This window comes from Lepidochelys kempii, chromosome 7, assembly GCF_965140265.1.
Source record: "Lepidochelys kempii isolate rLepKem1 chromosome 7, rLepKem1.hap2, whole genome shotgun sequence".
NCBI lineage: Eukaryota > Metazoa > Chordata > Testudines > Cheloniidae > Lepidochelys > Lepidochelys kempii.
Genome location: NC_133262.1, coordinates 73342564 through 73361140, shown reverse-complemented (window position 1 = coordinate 73361140; position 18577 = coordinate 73342564). Strand labels below are relative to the sequence as shown.

Here is an 18577-nt window from a genome sequence, read left to right as displayed (position 1 = left end):
ATATATCTGTTGTGACATTGGTGTTTATGTGATACATCTTTAAATTTCCAGGGACCCCGCCTGCATGCAGGGTTATCTGCCATTTTGTGAGGCAAAGATGATGCAGCATATTATAGAGATGACTCATACTGTGCTTTCTCATACGAACTTCACTTTTATTCTTTCTTGTTTCTCTTAATTATAAAATAAATCATGCAGCCTCTAAGTATGGGAAAATAGCGAGGCGACAGCAAAATCTGCATCTTTCTTCTCAGAGAGGGCATGGAGGAGCTAGCCAGTATAATACAGAGGAAGTGCTTTGCACTATCCTAAGGGATATTGGGAATATTCATGCTCCCCTGGTGCACTGGTAGCTCCAGGAGGTGCAATCCTACATGGGGCTCTCTCTGGGTTACTGTGGCTCATACACAGCCTTGAACATGAGAATAATGGCCAGTATGCTGAGGTTCTCTCTTGGGCTTCCCAAAAAGTGCTTTGGAACCTTTAGATTTCCACCTATACAGTGAAACAATGAAATCGTAGTTCTGTGGCTCTTTTGGATAATGTTGATCACTAATTTGGCTCCTGAGCCACTGAGGTCTGAGTATCACTGTTTTAATGTCTCCAGCCACAGACGCCAGCTTTCTCCTTGCCTCCGGGGGGTGGGGATGGGGATGCTCAACCCGCACTTCTCCTAAGGCCCTGCCCCACTCCATTCCTTCCCCCGCTCCACCCCAGGCCCGCCCCCACTCTGCCTCTTCCCGCCACTCCTGCCCCGCCTCTTCCCACCACATTCTGTCCCCTCCCCCAAGTGTGCCCCATCCCTGCTCCTCCTTCTCCCCTAGCGCCACCTGCATGCCTTGGAACAGCTGATTGCAGTGGACAGGAGGTGCGGGGAGAGAGCGGGAGGAGCTGGCTAATTTTTTTCCGTGGGTGCTCCAGACCTAGAGCACCCATGGAGTCAGAACCTATGTCTCCATCTGCAGGGCAGCACCTCTGAAAGTACTGCTCCTGTCATACATCTCTAACCTCCCTATTAGCAGTACACTACCACGTCAGCTGCGGGCAAGGTGTGGGAGTGAAAGCTACCCACTTACGGTTCAGAAATGAGACTGCAACCTGCTGCATCAGACTGACAGCCAGCATTATGCCAGTTATTGCAGGGGGTTCCTGGTAGATGGTGATGAAAAGAGCCTGCTGAATTAAAAGAAATATAAAGAATAGCTTGAGATTAAAATGATCTTAAAAAATGTAACACCCTGCAACTCTGCATATGTATAATAAAAATTCTAGTTAATTGACTAATAGGACAAGACCAATTGTTTATATGGGAGCAAAATTTGTGTCTAGAACTTTTGAACATATTCAAAGTCAAAGCTGTTTTGAGTTGCTGAATATCAAAAGTGGCTTCAGGCCACTGAATCAGTGAGTACCAAATTAAATCTCTTCCTATTATCTGGAGTGCCCTTTTAGGACATGAGTTCAGGCCTCATTTTTGTTGAATGGGTCACTATTCAGTTCTCCACTTTAACTTAAACTGGACTTCATCTCTGCAAGATATTCTATAGCACATACCAGTAAAGAAAACAGCTAACCTGTTTTATACCAGAGAAGAGCATGTTGAACTAATTTGTCTACCACTATTATTTATTTTTTGGGGAGGGTTTGGGAGAGGATAGGTTACCAGTAGTTATGCCATGCTAAATTCAAATGGCCAAAATCTCTTTTCCATTCCCCCACCGCATGAGGATCCCTCAACCATGCTGTGGCTATCAATTGCGTACTCCACACTGATTAACAGGAGTTCTGTGTGCTGAACATGCAGAAGAGAGATTCACAGAGAACCCTGGAGAGAAGAATTTGTACTCAAGTCCATACAGTGACAACTGCCCAGGGGACCACCTCTAAGAGATCACTTCAAAGCACCTCTGATACTTTTTAACTCAACTCTGTTTAAACTTTATTATAGGAAATAGCTATGTGAGGTCCAATAGAGTATTTTGCTGATCCCTTTAATGTTGGTTGAAGGAAGGTTTTGTTGTCTTCAAAAGCCAGACTTCTGTTTTTTTACAAACAAAACTGGCAACAAATTGAAAATATTGAGGCCATTTATCCAGCAAAGGCAGAGCAGTGACTGCACAAAGGAAATCCTTTGGGATTTGTTATTGATGCATAGGGGAAAGTGATGAATTTCAGCCTGACAGTTTACTCCAGAGGTATTCCTCTTTCTCTCCTTCACTGACCCCTGCTGATACAGCGGTCTCTCTTTTAAACTACTGATGCCACTTTGGGGATATTAAATCTACCAGTTTTGTGAGGGATGGGGGCAAGAGGAAATGTAACATGTTTGGGAGATAAAGCTGCTTCCTCTCCTTCATCTGTGGACCCTTGCCTCAACTGTAGAAGGAAGATGTGCTGTCTGCAGTCTAGAGCAGAAAACTTGGAGTCACATGGGACTGCTTCTATTCCCGGCTCTTGCACTGACATGCTGTGTGACCTTGGTGCGTCACACTTTCAGCAGCTCAATTTCCCACCTATGAAATGGGGATAATGTTTACCTACCTCACCCAAGTGTTGTGAGGCTTAGTGTATGGAAAGAATGTCTCTGCTGACTATAAAGGCATAGTCGCACAATTTTCTTCTGTGTTGTCATGCAGAAATTAAATCAAAAGACACTAAAATGCTCAGTTCTTCATGGAGAAGATGTATTTTATTTTCTAGCTGTCCTCAGTATCTATCCTTCCATTCATTTTCTTTTAACAGAAACCATAATGGTTTCTGACATCAGATCACATAAATCATATTTCCAAGACCTTTGCTGCAATCCCAATTTCATAGTATTTCTGACTATAGATAGGATCTTTTTTCTTTCTTTCTTTTTTTTAATCCCAGATATTTTGGGAAGAATTGCTCCTTGAACAGGAACTGTATCTATTAGATTTCTTATTCACAGGTACCTCAGCTCATCTATAATGCTAATACTTCTTTGCTTCATAAAGCTTTATCCAACATAGTGCCAGTTCGTGCTTGGCCTCCGCCTCTGCACAAGTGGAGGAGTCTGAAAAAATCCTTTCATCTATGGAGTAATTGATATCCATAAAAATCCTTTCATCCCATTGGCCCAGCTGTCATCCTGGAGTTAGAACTGCTCTTTGCTGGCTACCCCAATAACATCCTAAATCCTGTGTGTAATTTTCTGTCTTTTGGACTGGGAATTCCTTGAGGATTCCTTGGGGAAGGGTGTATATCTCTGACTAGCTGCTTATATGGGCATTCTCATTAATATTGTAACATTAATCTCCTGTGCAATATGACTGGTCCCACCTGCAGCCCCAAAGTCTAGCCTCTTGCCTCAGGGCAAGCCACAGTCTGTATCAGGTCATGCTCCTCCACGGCCAGGTACAGTGTAAGGGGCGGGAGGGTGGGAGAGACTCAGGTCTGCCCACTACTCTGGGTCCTCTCTGGCTGAAGCCATGTCATGCCCTCCTTCTCTGCTCTCTACTGCTCGCGCTCCCTGGGCCACTTCCCCTTTGGCCATTGCACCTTCTTGGCCCTTTCTTTCAGGGGCCTCAGCCTGGCAGGTATCAGGCTGGAGCTTTCCCTCCACTCCCCTGAGCCTGCCCAGCACTGCTCTATCTAAGGTGCTCTCCCTGAGAGCCAGTCCTCCTCCCTTGCTTGTCAGGGGAGACTGATGTCTCTCTTCTGCGTTGCAGCCTTTATATAGGGCCGTGCCTGGCCCTGATTGGCTGCCTTTCTGCTCTTCTCTGATTGCCTGGGTTCTGCGCAGCTGCACCAAGGGCTGCTATTAACCCTTTGTCTGCCAAAGTGGGGCAACTGCCCCACTACACTGGGTCTTATTTACCTTTTATAGAAGCGTGGACCTAGATTTGAATCCAAACTTTCAAGTTTGTTTGGGGACCATCTCTCACTGGTGGCCTCCAAACTTAAATAGAAGTGATAAATTAATACACATCCACTGTACTATCCTAAAAATATTGGAGGGCTTGTAGAGAAGATGAATATTATAATCTTGCAGCGGACTCTGCATAGGTGGATCCCCTGTGTCTGTGTGGAGCTCCAATGACTTCAGTGGGGCACTACATGGCTGTAGGGGGTCTACCTGAGCAGAGTCCATTGCAGGACAAGGGCCTAAATGAGGACATTTATACAAGTGACTATACAGACAAAAATTAACTCCCTTCCTGAGGCACTCACAATTTAACACCGCCTGGACCAGAATACACTGAGAGAGCCATAGAATGGTGATAACTTAAAACATTTTGACTAATATAGATGGCTGTGGTGATGGTGTTATATTGACAAAGGTTGTCAAGAAAGTTTTAATTGGATGCAGTTGGACTGGCACACTGGGATATGGGACATTGTTCTAGGCCTAGTGAGAGAGGCAGGGAAGAGGACACAGATTAATGGGAGAAGGAAATTAAGGGAAAGGTGAGGTTGGCATTATTTGTGGCATGAAGAGACAAAATGAGATAAAATAAGAAACAGGAGCAGAGATTTAGGCAGTGTCAAATTTTGCAGAGTTTTAAGGGTCAGAACAAGATCCTTAAACTATATTTGGTTGGTCAGCAGGAGCCAGTGGCTGAACTCAAAGCCTGGCATTTTAAGAACCAGAGTTATAATTAAGGCTACGATTCTTTCATGGAGGTTGTGGAAGTCACAGATTCCGTGACCTCCATGACTTCTGCAGCAGCTGGTGCGGCTGACTTCAGGGCTGCTGCTGGAGTGAACCGGGGCCAGCTGGTCCAGCGGTCCTCAGGGCCAGCAGCACTGGCCGCTGCTCAGGAGACCCCAGGCAGCTGGCTTCAGGGACTGCCCAAGCAGCAGACTGTGCGGATGGTCCTGTGGACTGCTTGAGCAGCATTCCTGGGGGTGGCCCCAGGGAGCGCCCGAGCAGCGATCCTGGGAGCCATCCCGGATCAAGCTGCACCAGCTGCTGTTCGGGCAGCTCATGTGACTGGTCCCAGGGACCACCCAAGCAGTAGTCCTGGGGGTGACCCAAGGGAGTGTCTGAGCAACGGTCTTGGGGGCTGCCCCGGGGCTAGCCGCACCGGCCGCTTCTCGGGCGGCCCTGGGCAGCTGGCTCCTGGGACTGCTGGAACAGTGGCCAGTGTGACTGGCTCCAGGGAGCACCCAAGCAGCAGTCCTGGGAGTGCCCTGGGGACTGCCCGAGCGCAGCAGTCCCGGGATGGCTGGAGCAGCAGCCTCGGGGCACCCAGAGAATGGTCCCTGGGAGCAGCAGCTTGGGGGCAGTCAACCTCCAGCACTGGAGCAGGAGGGCCCCAGAAGTAGAGATTTAGTTAGGGGTATTTTTGGTAAAAGTCATAGACAGGACACAGGCTTTTTATTGACCTGTTCATGACTTTTACCAAAAATACCTGTGACTAAATCTTAGCCTTAGTTATAATTAAGCCCCCTTGTAAAGACAGGGTCCATTTGCAGCATTAGGATCTAAGTTCAGATCTGAAACACCTGTGGAGTCTAGAGGAGATGCGAGTTTTTATTCAGGTCTCTCTCTACTCTAGGTGAACTCTTTTTAAAAAATCAGCAAAATTTTAATATTTTTTTTATCTGGAAAAATAGTACTTAGAACTTCTGGCTTTGTCTTCCTGATTTTTGTTTTGTTTTGTTTATTAATTTAATGAATTAACAGGAGACCGGAACTGAATTTTCAGAACAAGAGAAGGCATCAGTAGAGAAAGGGCCATGCTTTCCATTTCTTTTTGCTGGATTTTTAAAAGTAGGAACAGAATAGTCCCAAATGTACCTTGACACTTCAATCCTGGCTCCACTTTGTATCCATCAGTATGCTGGAACTTTGCCCCACAGTGATTACTAAATGTTCTCCATGCTGGCCCTAGTTGCATATTGTTGGTTCACTTGGAAGTCTATCAGGGAAGCCAGTTAGCTTCTAATTATAGTGATTTTAAGTTTTTACTTCAAGATAAGTCTTTTATTTAAGTTATAGACCCTGACCTTTAGGATCTCATATAGTTCAGCTCCACTGAGCTATACAGTTTTCATAGCAAAGTTGCTAGTCCAGTTGTCTTTTGTTTGTAATCGGTGTTTCTTCTTTGAGTTCTTGCTCAAGTTGATTCCATTCTAGGTGTGTGCGCGCCCACATGCGCGGCCGTCGGAAATTTTTGCCTTAGCGGTATCTATAGGGTTGGCTGTGGCACCCTCTTGAGTGCCGCGCTCATGCATCAGGGTATGCCGCTGGCCCTATGCCCTCTCAGTTCTTTCTTACCGCCTGTGGTGGTTAGTCAGAGCGCCTTTTCCTTGCCTAGCAAGGGCTAGCAGTTTTCATCTCTTCTGATTTCGAGCCTTAGGGCTTGTAAATAGTTTGTTTACAGTAGTTAGTGTTTAAGTAGTTCTTAAATGAAGTTAGAGTCCCAACGGGGATCTCACCCCAGGCAGGGCATGCCACGGTTTCTGTGGTTTAAGCCCTGCTCAGACTGCAACAGGCCTATGCCTCTTAGTGACCCCATAGCACCTGCCTGAAGTGCTTGGGGGAGTCACATGTGAAGGACAAGTATTGCATTTGCAAAAACTTGCAACCCAGGTCTCAGAAAGAGTGTGACATCTGTCTGAGGTCCCTCCTTATGGAGGCTGCTCTTTGCCCAGCTTCCAAGCCTTCCCAGCTGGACTCTACCACTAGTACCTCTGCCTCGGTATGTAGCATGCCCCGGCACCGGGCTCCGCCTGGCACTGCTCTCCGTCGCCAGTGCCCAAAAAGAAGGCCAAGAAGCATGTCTCCTCAGCACCGGGCAAGAAAGGCCATGGAGTATTGGGTAAAGGACTCAGTTTGGGCCGCCCACCCACACCAAAGCCACATAGGTGTGCCTCCCCAATTGGGACCACTAGGGATCTGCCTCTGACTCCCAGGAGTGGTAGGGGATCCAGACTTGTGGTGGGGCCGACTCCTTCCCAGGCACTCCTGGCACCTAGAGAGCAGAAGCCTCTACCAGTGCTGATGGTACTGCGTGTGCCTCAGGAAGCAGCAAAGGCTGCCTATGAGGGCAAGCCAGCTGTCCAGACCCCCCTAAGGGCAGTTGAGTGCCGTCAATCCCCAGAGCCGAGGCAGCGCTCTCAGACTGTGTGCCGCAGATCTCCAGCTTCACAGCCCAAGTCCTCTGTGGCTCGCCCAAGATCACTGGCACTGTGATCATGGTCTCCGCCCTCTTGATGTGGATTTCCTAGGGGGAGGCGCCAGTCACCGTATCGCTGGCACTGTTCACCCTCCCTCTGGTCATCTTCTCAGAGCAGATCCCCATCCCCGCACTGTGGGAATGATCTCCGTCACGGTACTGGTCCCCCCGGCCCAGGCACCAGTCCTCCTATTTGAAGCACCAGTCAGCTGACAAACGCAGGCATTGACAGCCCCACCGTGGTCACCAGAAGGGGATTCCTCTGGCATGGAGAGGGAGTTCAGCCCCTCACCAAGGCATCATGGCATGATTGGGCACCTGAGGCTGTGTTGACCTTTGCGATGCTGCTTTAGCAACATAGCCAGTGACCAGCGCAGTGACCCTATTGGAGTGCCTGGAACACACTTGTGATGCCGATGCCACCTTTGCACCATTCGTCGGCTGCTGCCTTGGAGCAACAGTTGGTGGCACTGGGCTTGGTGTGCGACGTGCACTCAGAGATCGGGGTAGAGGAGCAGGTGCCCACCCTGAAACGCCCTTCCCCCATGGGAGATGATGCCCCAGGGCCTCCCCCGGCAGTACAGTCGTCGTCGTCCTCATCCCCGGACAAGGCAGTGGTGGGGTCCTTGAGTGCTAGCCCGCCGGACGATTTTAAAGAGTACCAGGGCCTGCTTCAATGGATGGCCGAGAACTTGGGCCTAGAGGTAGAGGAGATGGCCAAGCAGGAGGATACCCTGTTCAATGTGCTCTTGGTGTCTACCCCTGCCTGTATTGCACTACCAGAGCATGATGAGATCTTGAAAATTGCTGAGGCCCTCTGGCAAACCACATCGTCCATCCCTCCCACCTCCAGGAGGGCTGAGAAAAAGTACTTCATCCCAGCGAAAGGGGTTTAAGTACTTATATACCCACCTCTCTCCAGACTTGCTGGACATCTCTGCAGCCAACAGAAAGGACAAGCAGGGGCACACCAGTTCAACCCCAAAAAATAAAGAGGCCAAAGGCTGTACTTTTTGGGGAGGAAAATTTATTCAACAGCCAGCCTTCAGTTCCAGGTGGCGAACCACCAGGCTCTCTTGGGCAGATACAATTTTAACTTATTGGACTCCCTCCGTAAGTTCAAGGAACTACCCCAGGACTTGGCTCAGGAGTTTGGCACCCTGGTGGAGGAGGGTACTGTGGCAGCAAGATGCTCCTTTCAAATGGCGTGGAACGCAGCTGACTCAGCAGTTAGGGTGGTCCCGTCGGCAGTGGTCATGAGGCACAGCTCCTGGCTTCAGACTGCTGGCCTGTCCCAAGAAATGCAGGCCTCAATTCAAGACCTCCCATTTGATGGGAATGGTCTCTTCGTGGAGCAGACGGATGCCCGGCTGCATAGTCTAAAGGACGCTTGGGCCACCCTTCGCTCCCTGGGTCTGCATATGCGGCAATCAGCGAGGGAGCAGTTCCGGCCGCTGCCGCCAAGGCCTTGGCAGTCTCAACAGGGGTCTGTGAGGAGAAGGGATAGGACCAGGGGTGCAAATAGGCCGGTATGGGCTGGTATGGCGCACCAGTAAGAAGTGGCTGCTGGTGCCAGTCCGTATGCAGCTGCAGTTAAAGCACTGCCATGGCAGTGTTTTAACATCGCTGCTCCTTTGGCCTCCCGCCAGTTGGCGGCCCTGCCAGTAGGGACCCTACCAGCAGGACCGCTGACGGGGGGTGGTAAAAGGGGCAGCTGCCCCGAGGCCTGGAGGTTTAAAAGGCATGGCAGCGGCCAGAGCCCTGGACCCTTTTAAATCGGTGCCAGAGCCAGGCAGCGCAGGCCAGGCAGTGTGGATGGGCTGGCTGGGGGAGGCTGACCCTAACTCCACCCCTTCCACCTGAGGCCCCATCACTGCCACCCGAGGCCCCGGACCGGTAAGTCTTCTATACTACTTTCACCCCTGGATAGGACGGCGACGACAAAAGCTCATGTCTCTTTCTCCTCCCACTCACCCACGTAGCCTGGACTGGCAAAACATCCCAGGGGCCAGAAGCCCTCATTTTGATGGTGCGCTCAAAAGCGATGCCCCAGTCAGCTCCCCGGATCCACCGTGTTCTTTCCTCGACTGTCTTTGTCCCTACCACCATGTTCTTTCCTCGACTGTCTTTGTCCCTACCATTCGGACCGTTGAGTGCTAGAGGTACCCTGCAGTTACATCTTTGGCAGGATGTGCTGTCCCAGAACCATGGCAGCCTTCTACACACGAACCTGGTGGCATTGGACTTAACAGCATGGCTACTGCATGGCTGAATGGCCCAGGCAGGCCCGTGTCCAACAGGTCTTGTTGGGTAGCACAAAGCCCTCCACCAGAGTGACCTACCTGGCCAAGTGGAAGAGGTTCACGTGCTGGACCTTAGACCAGAGTATCTGGGCCAAGCAGGCTTCTCTGCAGGTCATCTTGGACTATCTTCTGCACCTCAAGCTCCAAGGGTTGTCCTTGACATCGATCATAGTCCACTTGGCTGCTATTTTGGCCTTCCATCTCTGCTCCAAGGGAGGTTGGTCTTTGCTCACAACAATGGTCCAGATTTTGAAAGGTCTGGAATATCTCTATCCACATATCAGGGATCCCGTCCCTCCCTGGGACCTGAACCTCGTGCTGTTGTGGCTCATGTGTCTTCCCTTCGAACCTCTAGCTTCCTGCTCCCTTATGCTCCTGTCCTGGAAAGTTTCTTTCCTGGTTGCAATAATGGCCGCCCACAGAGTCTCTGAGATCAGGGCACTTATTTCAGAGCCGCCTATATGGTGTTCTACAAGGGCAAAATCCAGCTGCAGCCATACCCAGCCTTTCTGCCCAAGGTAGTTTCACAGTTTTATACCAGTGACATATACTTACTGGTTTTCTTTCCGAAGCCTCATAAATCGGAAGAGGAGCACAGATTGCACACCCTGGACTTCAGGAAGGTGCTTTCCTTCTACATCAACAGGATTAAGCCATTTCGCAAGTCAACGCAGTTGTTTGTTGCGGTGGCGGACAGGATGAAAAGTAACCCAGTGTCTGCTCAGAGGATTGGATCATGGCCTGCATCCATTACTGCTATGACCTGGCAAAGGTGCCTCCACCAGCGACCATGACTGCCCACTCGACTAGGGCACAGGTGTCATCAGCAGCCTTCCTAGCACAGGTACTGATCCAAGAAATCTGTCGGGCCACTGCCTGGTCGTCCGTCTACAAGTTTACGTCTCATTATGCTCTTACCCAGCAAGCCCGAGACGATGCTGGCTTTGGCAGAGCAGTGTTGCAAGCCACTTGGCCCTGAACTTGGAGCCCACCTCCAGGGATACTGCTTGTGAGTCACCTAGAATGGAATCAACATGAGCAAGCACTTGAAGAAGAACAAACAGTTACCTGCCTTTTGTAACTGTTGCTCTTCGAGATGTGTTGCTCGTGTCCATTCCATTACCCACCCTCCTGCCCCTCTGTCGGAGTTGTCAGCAAGAAGGAACTGAGAGGGCATAGGGCTGGTGGCGCCTGATACACCAATGCATGAGCGCAGCACTCAAGAGGGTGCCACGTGCATGTGGGCTCATGAACACTAAAATAGAATGGACATGTGCAACAAATTTCGAATAACAACTGTTACGAAAGGTAGATAACCATTTTTGGGGTGGGGGGGAGCTATGCTGGTTCTGAGTTACAGATCTAATACATTCGTTTGAATTACATTTTTATATTTATAGGTTTAGTGGGTGTTTGATTCAGTAAGTGCTGGAAGTGCTGTGCAATCCCTTAAATGGACTTTAGTCCATTTAAAGAACAGTGATTATATATGGATGGGACAAACTGATTAGAAAAAGTAAAAGTCTCTCTGAACATCATGCAGTTTTACCTCTGCTGCCTCATGACTTGGGAGAATGCAACATGATTGGCAGACTCTGCTCAGAAGAGTCAAAGGGCTAGAATAACTGGGATATTGAAGGCCAAGTGAAGAGTGCATTAGCGAAGCTGTGCAGGGCCTCAAGACTGGAACACAAAAGTCTACTGCAGAGTTGTATGGAGAAATCTTGCACAGAGCATGCCCTCGCTATCCTTGGCTCAGGACATGGCTACTAATCCCTTCACTTTTGTAAACATGCGGTAAACTTTCAAATGAAATGGAGGCTGTCAAGACTGACAGGCCACAACTTTGACCCCTTCCCCAAAGAGCAATCTTACCCTTAAAATATGGTCCTACTATAGCTTGTGGCCTCACAGATGACTGTGATGATCATAATTAGAGGTTTGTACAGAGCAGGAATCTTTAGTATTATGAATGCCTATCATGTGGATGGGGTTGAGTTAGTTAGTGAGTCAGACATTCTCTGCTTGTGTAAATGAGTGCAGGTCCATTGAAATAAACAGTGTTTAATCCATTTACACTAACAGAGAATTTGGTCCTTTAATTTTAAGACAGTTATAGCCCTCATCTATACCAGGGCTTATTTAAAAAGGTAAGCCTTTATTTGGGGCTGGGTGAAAGGAAGATGTGGCCCGTCAGTCCTGTTTCAGTCCTCTTTATTGAGGTGTTTAGCTCTTTTTGTCCATACTATTTAAGTTCTTGTTCCCTAGGTTTATTTAGTTCATAGGATGGGTGGGAGGGCAGGGTGGAGAGGTTTATGTGTTGAGTAGGAATTCCACAGTTAGGCTAGCTTTTTCAGTGAGAGGCTTAATGTTCAGCAGTGAATCTTTTTTCTTGATAAGCACAAACAGGTGTGCAGATCACTAGGTTGAAGTGTGGAGGTGTCAGCAGCACAGCACAGTTAACAGTTTTTATGACAAGGGCATGCACGTTTTCTGTGGCAAGGGAGTGTGGTGTCTTACAGATGGCTAGAGGTTTTTTTAATAGCCTTTATCAGCCAAGCTCATATCTTGGTGTCTGACTGCTTGGAAAGTACTTTCCTTTCAGTGAAGAAAGAAGTTAAAGGGATCACTCAAGACACGGTGTTCAATCTGGTATTTAAAAGGAGTTCTGCTAGATTATTTGACGCTGATTGAACTGGCTATTTATTTGATCTCCTTTCCATTCTAAATTATTCTCCCCACCTTCTATTTTATGTCTTATTATATTTGATGACATATTTTGGGAATTTGAGACGGGAAAGGGTCCCCTATTCAGTGAAAACAGAAAAGTACAAGAGGGAATGGATCTATATTATTAATGAAACCTTTAAATCACATGCAGGGAGCTTTAATACATCTTTGGCTATTATTTTTTCATTCAGAGTACACAGAGCTATTCTTGTAATGCCATCAAGGCTAGCTCTGATAAGGAGCTAAAAAATGTTCCCTATTCTGATGTAAGGTTGTCAACCACAGTCTTCATGCTGGAGTTCGAGGTGATTTTTTTTTTAAAGATATGCTGTGCCCAGATCATTGATTACCTAGAACACAGGGAGTAAGGAACAGATTTTTAAAGTCATTTAGGTTCCTAAAAATGAAGAAAGGTGCCTATTGAGATTTTCAAAAGCACCTGGTGGCCTGACATTGAAATCAATGGGAGTCAGGTGCCTAGGTGCTTTTGAAATTCCCACTGGGTACACTGGTCTGCATCTTTAGGCACTTAATTACCTTTAAACAGCTGGCTCTAAGACCTTGAACTTGATTCAGTAGTCTATGGGAAGCCAGAGTAGAGAGCAGAGGACAGGTTTGATGTGCAGTTGGTAGCCTGTGTTGCTGAGGAATTGTGTTGCAGCATTCTGTAGTAGTTGGAGTTTCCTAAGGGCTGATGGCCTCATGCCTAGCAATATTACATTGCTGTAGTCCAGATGGAAGGTACAAAGGTGTGTCTAACTGAGGCCAGGATATTTTCTGCCTTGATGAGATGGCATCTCCTAGCCAACTGAAGATGGTAGAAATCTTTATTTGTGGATGCTGCTATAGGAGAGCTAAGTGTCTGTGAGGAACCCAAGAGTGTTCCTAAACTATGGATGGAATTGACCACTTGTGGGTGTGTACCTTCATCCAAAGGGCACTGTTCCACCGCTCCCATTTCAAACCAATAAAATTTATTTTTGGAAAATTCAGTGGTAAGGGAAAGAATGACAACAAATTTATTAATATGTTCTGCACCAGGCAGAGTGGAGCTTGATCCTGATTGGGGCCTGTAGGCACTCAATAATAAATAACCATAAAATTTAAAGCAACTTCGGATGTGAAAATAAATGCACTTTCGAGCAACATGTAGAAACAAATCCAATTCTGATGTTTATTACACAATAGGTGAACTTCCTGCACTCTCTCCATGCAAGGGAGATGGTAGAACATGTCTTTCAGCGGTGAGAAATACTTTTGAATCTAACTGTGTATTTATAATGGACTAGATCTGCAGCTGGTGTAAACCAGTGTAGTTCGCTTGGGCAAAATCCAGGCTGATGTTAAAAAATATTTTAATTGCTTTAGACAACTTTTTATAAATAAACTGACAGTTATCTGAACCTGATGAGTAACATCCATCTTGGGTTAAATGGGAATTTTCAATATATACAGAAAATGCAGGGGGATCTACTCTCCCTTAATTGAGGGTGAAGTTTGTCCCTGTTTAGAGGGGCCAACACAAGTTATATGAACCACGTAAGCCCAAAATAGGGCTTAAGTGAAATAAAGACCTTGTGTTGGACCGCTGAAGAAGATGAATTTCACCCTGTTTGTCTAGCTTCCCATTAGTGTCATTTTTTTGCAGGGATCGAGGAGGGTGAGGAATAAACCCTTCCCATAATAACTCTGGACTGGACTTGTTCTCTGAAACCAATTCACACAAAGAATAAAGTCTGTTTTTCTTTTCTCCCTCACAGATCACCCCTGGCAGCAAAGCAGCCCAGTCACACATGAACCAGGGGGACCTTGTGGTAACCATTGATGGAGTCAACACAGATGGCATGACCCACTTAGAGGCCCAGAACAAGATCAAATCAGCCAGCTACAACCTGAGCCTTACCCTTCAAAAGTATGTTGAGATAAGTTATTACCTGCATGAGCCGCAGAATTGTTCTGGGAAAGTGACAGACCGAGGGAGTGATAAACATCAGAGTTTTGTCTGTTAGGTTTTCTTCAAGAATCTGTGAAGATTTGGACATAAGATTGAGATGAAGGGTCAAATTCTGCTCTCATTTACACCATGTACAACCTTACTGAAATCAGTGGGGTTTCACAGTGTGCTAGCCTGGGTGGAATTTATCCCATTGAATATAAAGGTATGCTAATGCTTCCTTAGCCCCCTGGGAAATTTTTAAAAGCATCCTGTTTCAAAGCAATTCTGCTTATAATTGATTTTGTTCTTTCTTATTACCTGGCTGGTGTTAAACTATTTTGTTTGTTACATCATGAATGTCTGCTGTGGAAATGATCCCCTCAAATGGAGGATTATGACTTCAGATGAAGAACAAGGTGAAAAATCCCACCAGACATTTGCATCGGGTCCCTTGACTGATGGCTACTAGTGGCCTGATCCTTCTTTCTTCTGGTAGCAGCAGGATTGTGGGTGAGGGTGGAGCCTAGCTTCATCTGAGAAAGGTGTGGTCTGAGCACAGGACTGGGAGCCAGTACAATTGTGGGGAGGAGAATCTCCCTCACAGAGATGGGGAAGAAGCTTCCTTACCCTGGAGAGCACAGAATCACTCCACATGATAGATCTCCTGATTCCTCCTGGCTGGCATTGCTTCCTTTCACAGCATAAGAGATATTTCATTTTTGAGAGCCTTGTTCTAAAATTCAGTAACCTTCTTTGACAGTGTGATTAGATTTAATTAGAAAACTTTCATAATACCTATGTTAATATTTAAAGCTGTGTAATGATAGGAGGCAAAGTAACTGCTACTTACGTTGTATTGCATGTTGGAGGGAATACTTTGTATAAAGCAGAGGAAGCAATCCTTGGGCAGGTTACAATGTGTAAATCGTAAATGTGTACAATGTGTTATGTGCTGAGAACATAACAAAGGCTCTGTTGTGCCATTGCGTAGTTGAGCCAGTTATCACCAGGAGCAGACTAACTGCTAAGGGTCACAGATCCTGGGTTGAAGTTTTCAAAGCAGTGCAGGGGATTCTAATAGATGACGAGTGGCTAAATTCCCTGAAACTTCCACTTTTTTAAGCAGATGTTCCTGTTAATGCATAAAATAAGTAAATGAAAAGAAAAGGCACTAGGAGAGAGTTCCTAATGTATAGAATATGTCTTAGGTTTTCATGTGGTGTCAGTTGCTCTTTACAAGGTACATTGTATCAAATGTGGACTGGAAAAGAGAGAGTTACATTTAATTGTAATATTAAATGTAATTTATTACATTTAATAATGAAAATAGCCTAAGGAAGTCTGAAAAAGGTTACAGTCCATTTGTCTTATTAATTTCTCTTCACTCCAAATCTCAATACATCAGGTACAGGGGCATACAGAGTTATTTCCATCACTACATGTAATGTGGATGTGTGTCTCTAAGGTCCGTAGGAAGCAGACTCAGCCAAAGTTAATAAAGGGCCAGACCAAAGGCCTGATACAAAGCCCACTGAAATTCATGGATTTCCATTGACGTCAGTGGGCTTTGGGTCAAGCCCCAAGCCAATAAATTGATAAGACTAATTTTATTTCATCCACATCCCCCTGGGCTCCCAAACTAATGCTACCCCCTTGTAGACTAGATCCAGGAGGGTCTAGGTATTTCTACAAGTGAATTCCCACCTGGTCTTCTCCAATGCTATACATGTGCAAGCGTACAACTTCTAGCCCTTGCCCACTAAGGGTTTCATTGTGCTGCTGTAGAGGATGTGAATGGATTTCACACAGATTTGTTTTGTGCTTTTTAGAATAGGATTTTGGAGTATTCTTTGCCTTTTGAGGGAAATCCTTCCAATAAAAAAGTCTCTCTTCTACTGGATTCTCATGTTTCTTGCTGAGAGTTTAAATCTCTTGAATAGTACTCACCCTTTTAGGCCTCAAGTTCATTCAGGAAAAGCAATGTTTCCTTTTCTTTTTCTTGGCATTATTGTGTACATGTATTTTTTTTCCAACCATCTGCAGTACGTTTTACCCTACTTTTTAATAGCCGAGAAAAGTACAATAAATATTAACCTTCTTTTAAAATTTATTTCACTAGTGTGGAAATGTAACAATAATTTGATTTCTGCGAAAGGAGTAGATGGTCTCAGATTGCTTCAAAGAGTATCCATATCACAAACCCACCAACACAGCTGGCACCTTTGTTGGAAGTCTTAGCAGAAAAAGGATAGAATAGACATCGAAACAACGCTAACTTTTTACAAAAACTGGCCGATTTAATGAATTTGTTATGAAGGACATAAATGAATCTTATTTTCATGAGTAATAAAACAATAATTTTATAGAAAAACCTCAGAAAATGGTTGTTAAACATGAATGTTAGCAGTATGTGATGTCCCCACTTAGTGTTCTCCATGTATCTTGGATGTGTTTAATGAAAAACTATTAATTTGTTGAAAACAGATAGTGACTAAAGAGTCTTGTGTTCATATATGTGAGTTTGCTCTGCTGTTATTCATGTGGCCATCTTGTTCCTTGTTTGACAGGTCAAGCAGCTGCCAGTGTTTGTTAAAATATTTGTAAAATCCTGAAAACTTCAAATGTTTTAGTATAAAATAGATTTGTCTGAAAACTCTTAATAGAACTGTGGTGTTCTCAAATCAATAGTACTTTATTGCTATTTGTTCTATTATTTTTTAAAAAAATGTATGTATCCCTTCACAGCTAAAAAATCCCCATATCATGTGACTCAGATGAGCCGTCTCTCACTGTGAGTAGTCAGAGCAAACAGTTTCAGAGTACATATAGGCTGAAATGTATTTGCATAGATTAATGTATTCATGTTAATCAAGATCAGTTTGTGAACAGGAAAGAGCTAACGTTGCAGTGAGCATTTATTAATCACAAAAAATTCTAGCAGCTTCTGTATTCACAAAATTTTACCTGTTACAGATGCTCTTGCTCTGAATGATTTTTTCACTAAATTTCCTTTTGTTCTGTTGCCTCTTGATGTTGGCCATCAGTGAGAAGTGGTGGCTCCTTCTGCCTTGTTAGACCCTTCAGAGAAAAAGAAATGGTGAACAAAGTGTGTGAAACCAATGCAGACCTTTTATAGTAGAGTCTGGTACCTAAGCAGATTTACGGACACATATGAATTTAGTGTCAACTGGATGTCTAACAGAGTGAATGCCAGTGAAAATGAGGTATGGTCTGAGGCTAAAATAGGGAAAGAATAAGTTAAACATTACACCTCTACCCCGATATAACGCAGTCCCCTACCCAACCCCTCTGCTCCCTGTCCCCTACTGCTCCCCACTCCTATCCACACACCCCTCCCCCGACAGGCACTCACCAGCAGCGGTGCTCCACTTCTCGCTGTTGGTGAGTGCGGGGAGGTTGGGGGATGGATGCCCCCGGTACTCACCGGCGGTGGGAAGTGGAGTGCCGCGGCTGGGAGCTGGTAGCGTGGAGCAGACTGGGCTGAGGCCGGGCTGCTCCGCTTCCCGCCACCGGTGAATGCGGGGAGGTTGGGGAAAGGACACCCTCTGCACTCACTTGTGGTGGGAAGCAGAGCGACGCGGCCCCAGCCTGCTCTGCTTTCCTTGCCCTGGCCCCAGCTGTGTCGCTGGGGGAGGGGGTGGGGTGGTTGGGGCAAGGTCCCACACTCACCTGCAGCAGGAAGAGGAGTACTGTGGCTGGGAGCTGGCAGAGTGGAGCGGGCTGGGGCCAGATTGCTCTGCTTCTGCTGCTGCCAGTGAGTGTGGGGGGATCCCTTCCCCCAAGCCCCCTCCTCCAAGTGACACGGCTGGGGCCAGGGCTAGGGAAGCGGAGCGGGCTGCTCATGGCCCCTCGCTAATCCTCTGGTACACTCTGGGACTGTGGGGCCCCCAAAAGTGCCCCCCCACAGCTCCTGCCTCCCACACCCAAGGGGGAGCCCCTGACCGACCCCAAGACCCTCTTCCTCTTCAGCCCAGGCCCAGCCCCCTTAACATGTTGCTCAGAACAGCGTGTCAGAGCTTTGTACTGCATTATATGCGAACCCGCGTTATATCGGGTCACATTATATCGGGGTAGAGGTGTATTTAGACAAATTAGATTGTCTTCAAGTTGCCAGGGCCTGATGAAATACATCCTAGAATACTCAAGGAGCTGACTGAGGAAATATCAGAGGCATTAGCAATTATCTTTGAAAACTCATGGGAGAAATTCCAGAAGACTGGAAAAGAGCAAATATAGTGCCAATTATAAAAAGGGAAATATAAGGACAACCTGGGGAAGTACAGACAAATCAGCTTAACTTCAGTACCGGAATGATAATGGAGAAAATAATTAAGCAATTAATTTGCAAACACCTTGAAGATAATGAGGTGATAAGTAACAATCAGCATGGATTTGTCAAGAACAAATCGTGTCAAATCAACCTAATAGCTTTCTTTGAT

General features: G+C 46.5%; 1 protein-coding gene across 1 annotated transcript in view; it reads left to right on the top strand.

Moving 5' to 3' along the window:
• Positions 1–18577, top strand: part of LDB3 (LIM domain binding 3) — a 137683-nt gene that overhangs the window by 56448 nt on the left and 62658 nt on the right. The window contains exon 3 of the mRNA XM_073353349.1: positions 13942–14093. Within this exon, the coding sequence (XP_073209450.1) occupies positions 13942–14093 (152 nt within the window). The remainder of the gene's footprint in view (positions 1–13941; positions 14094–18577) is intronic.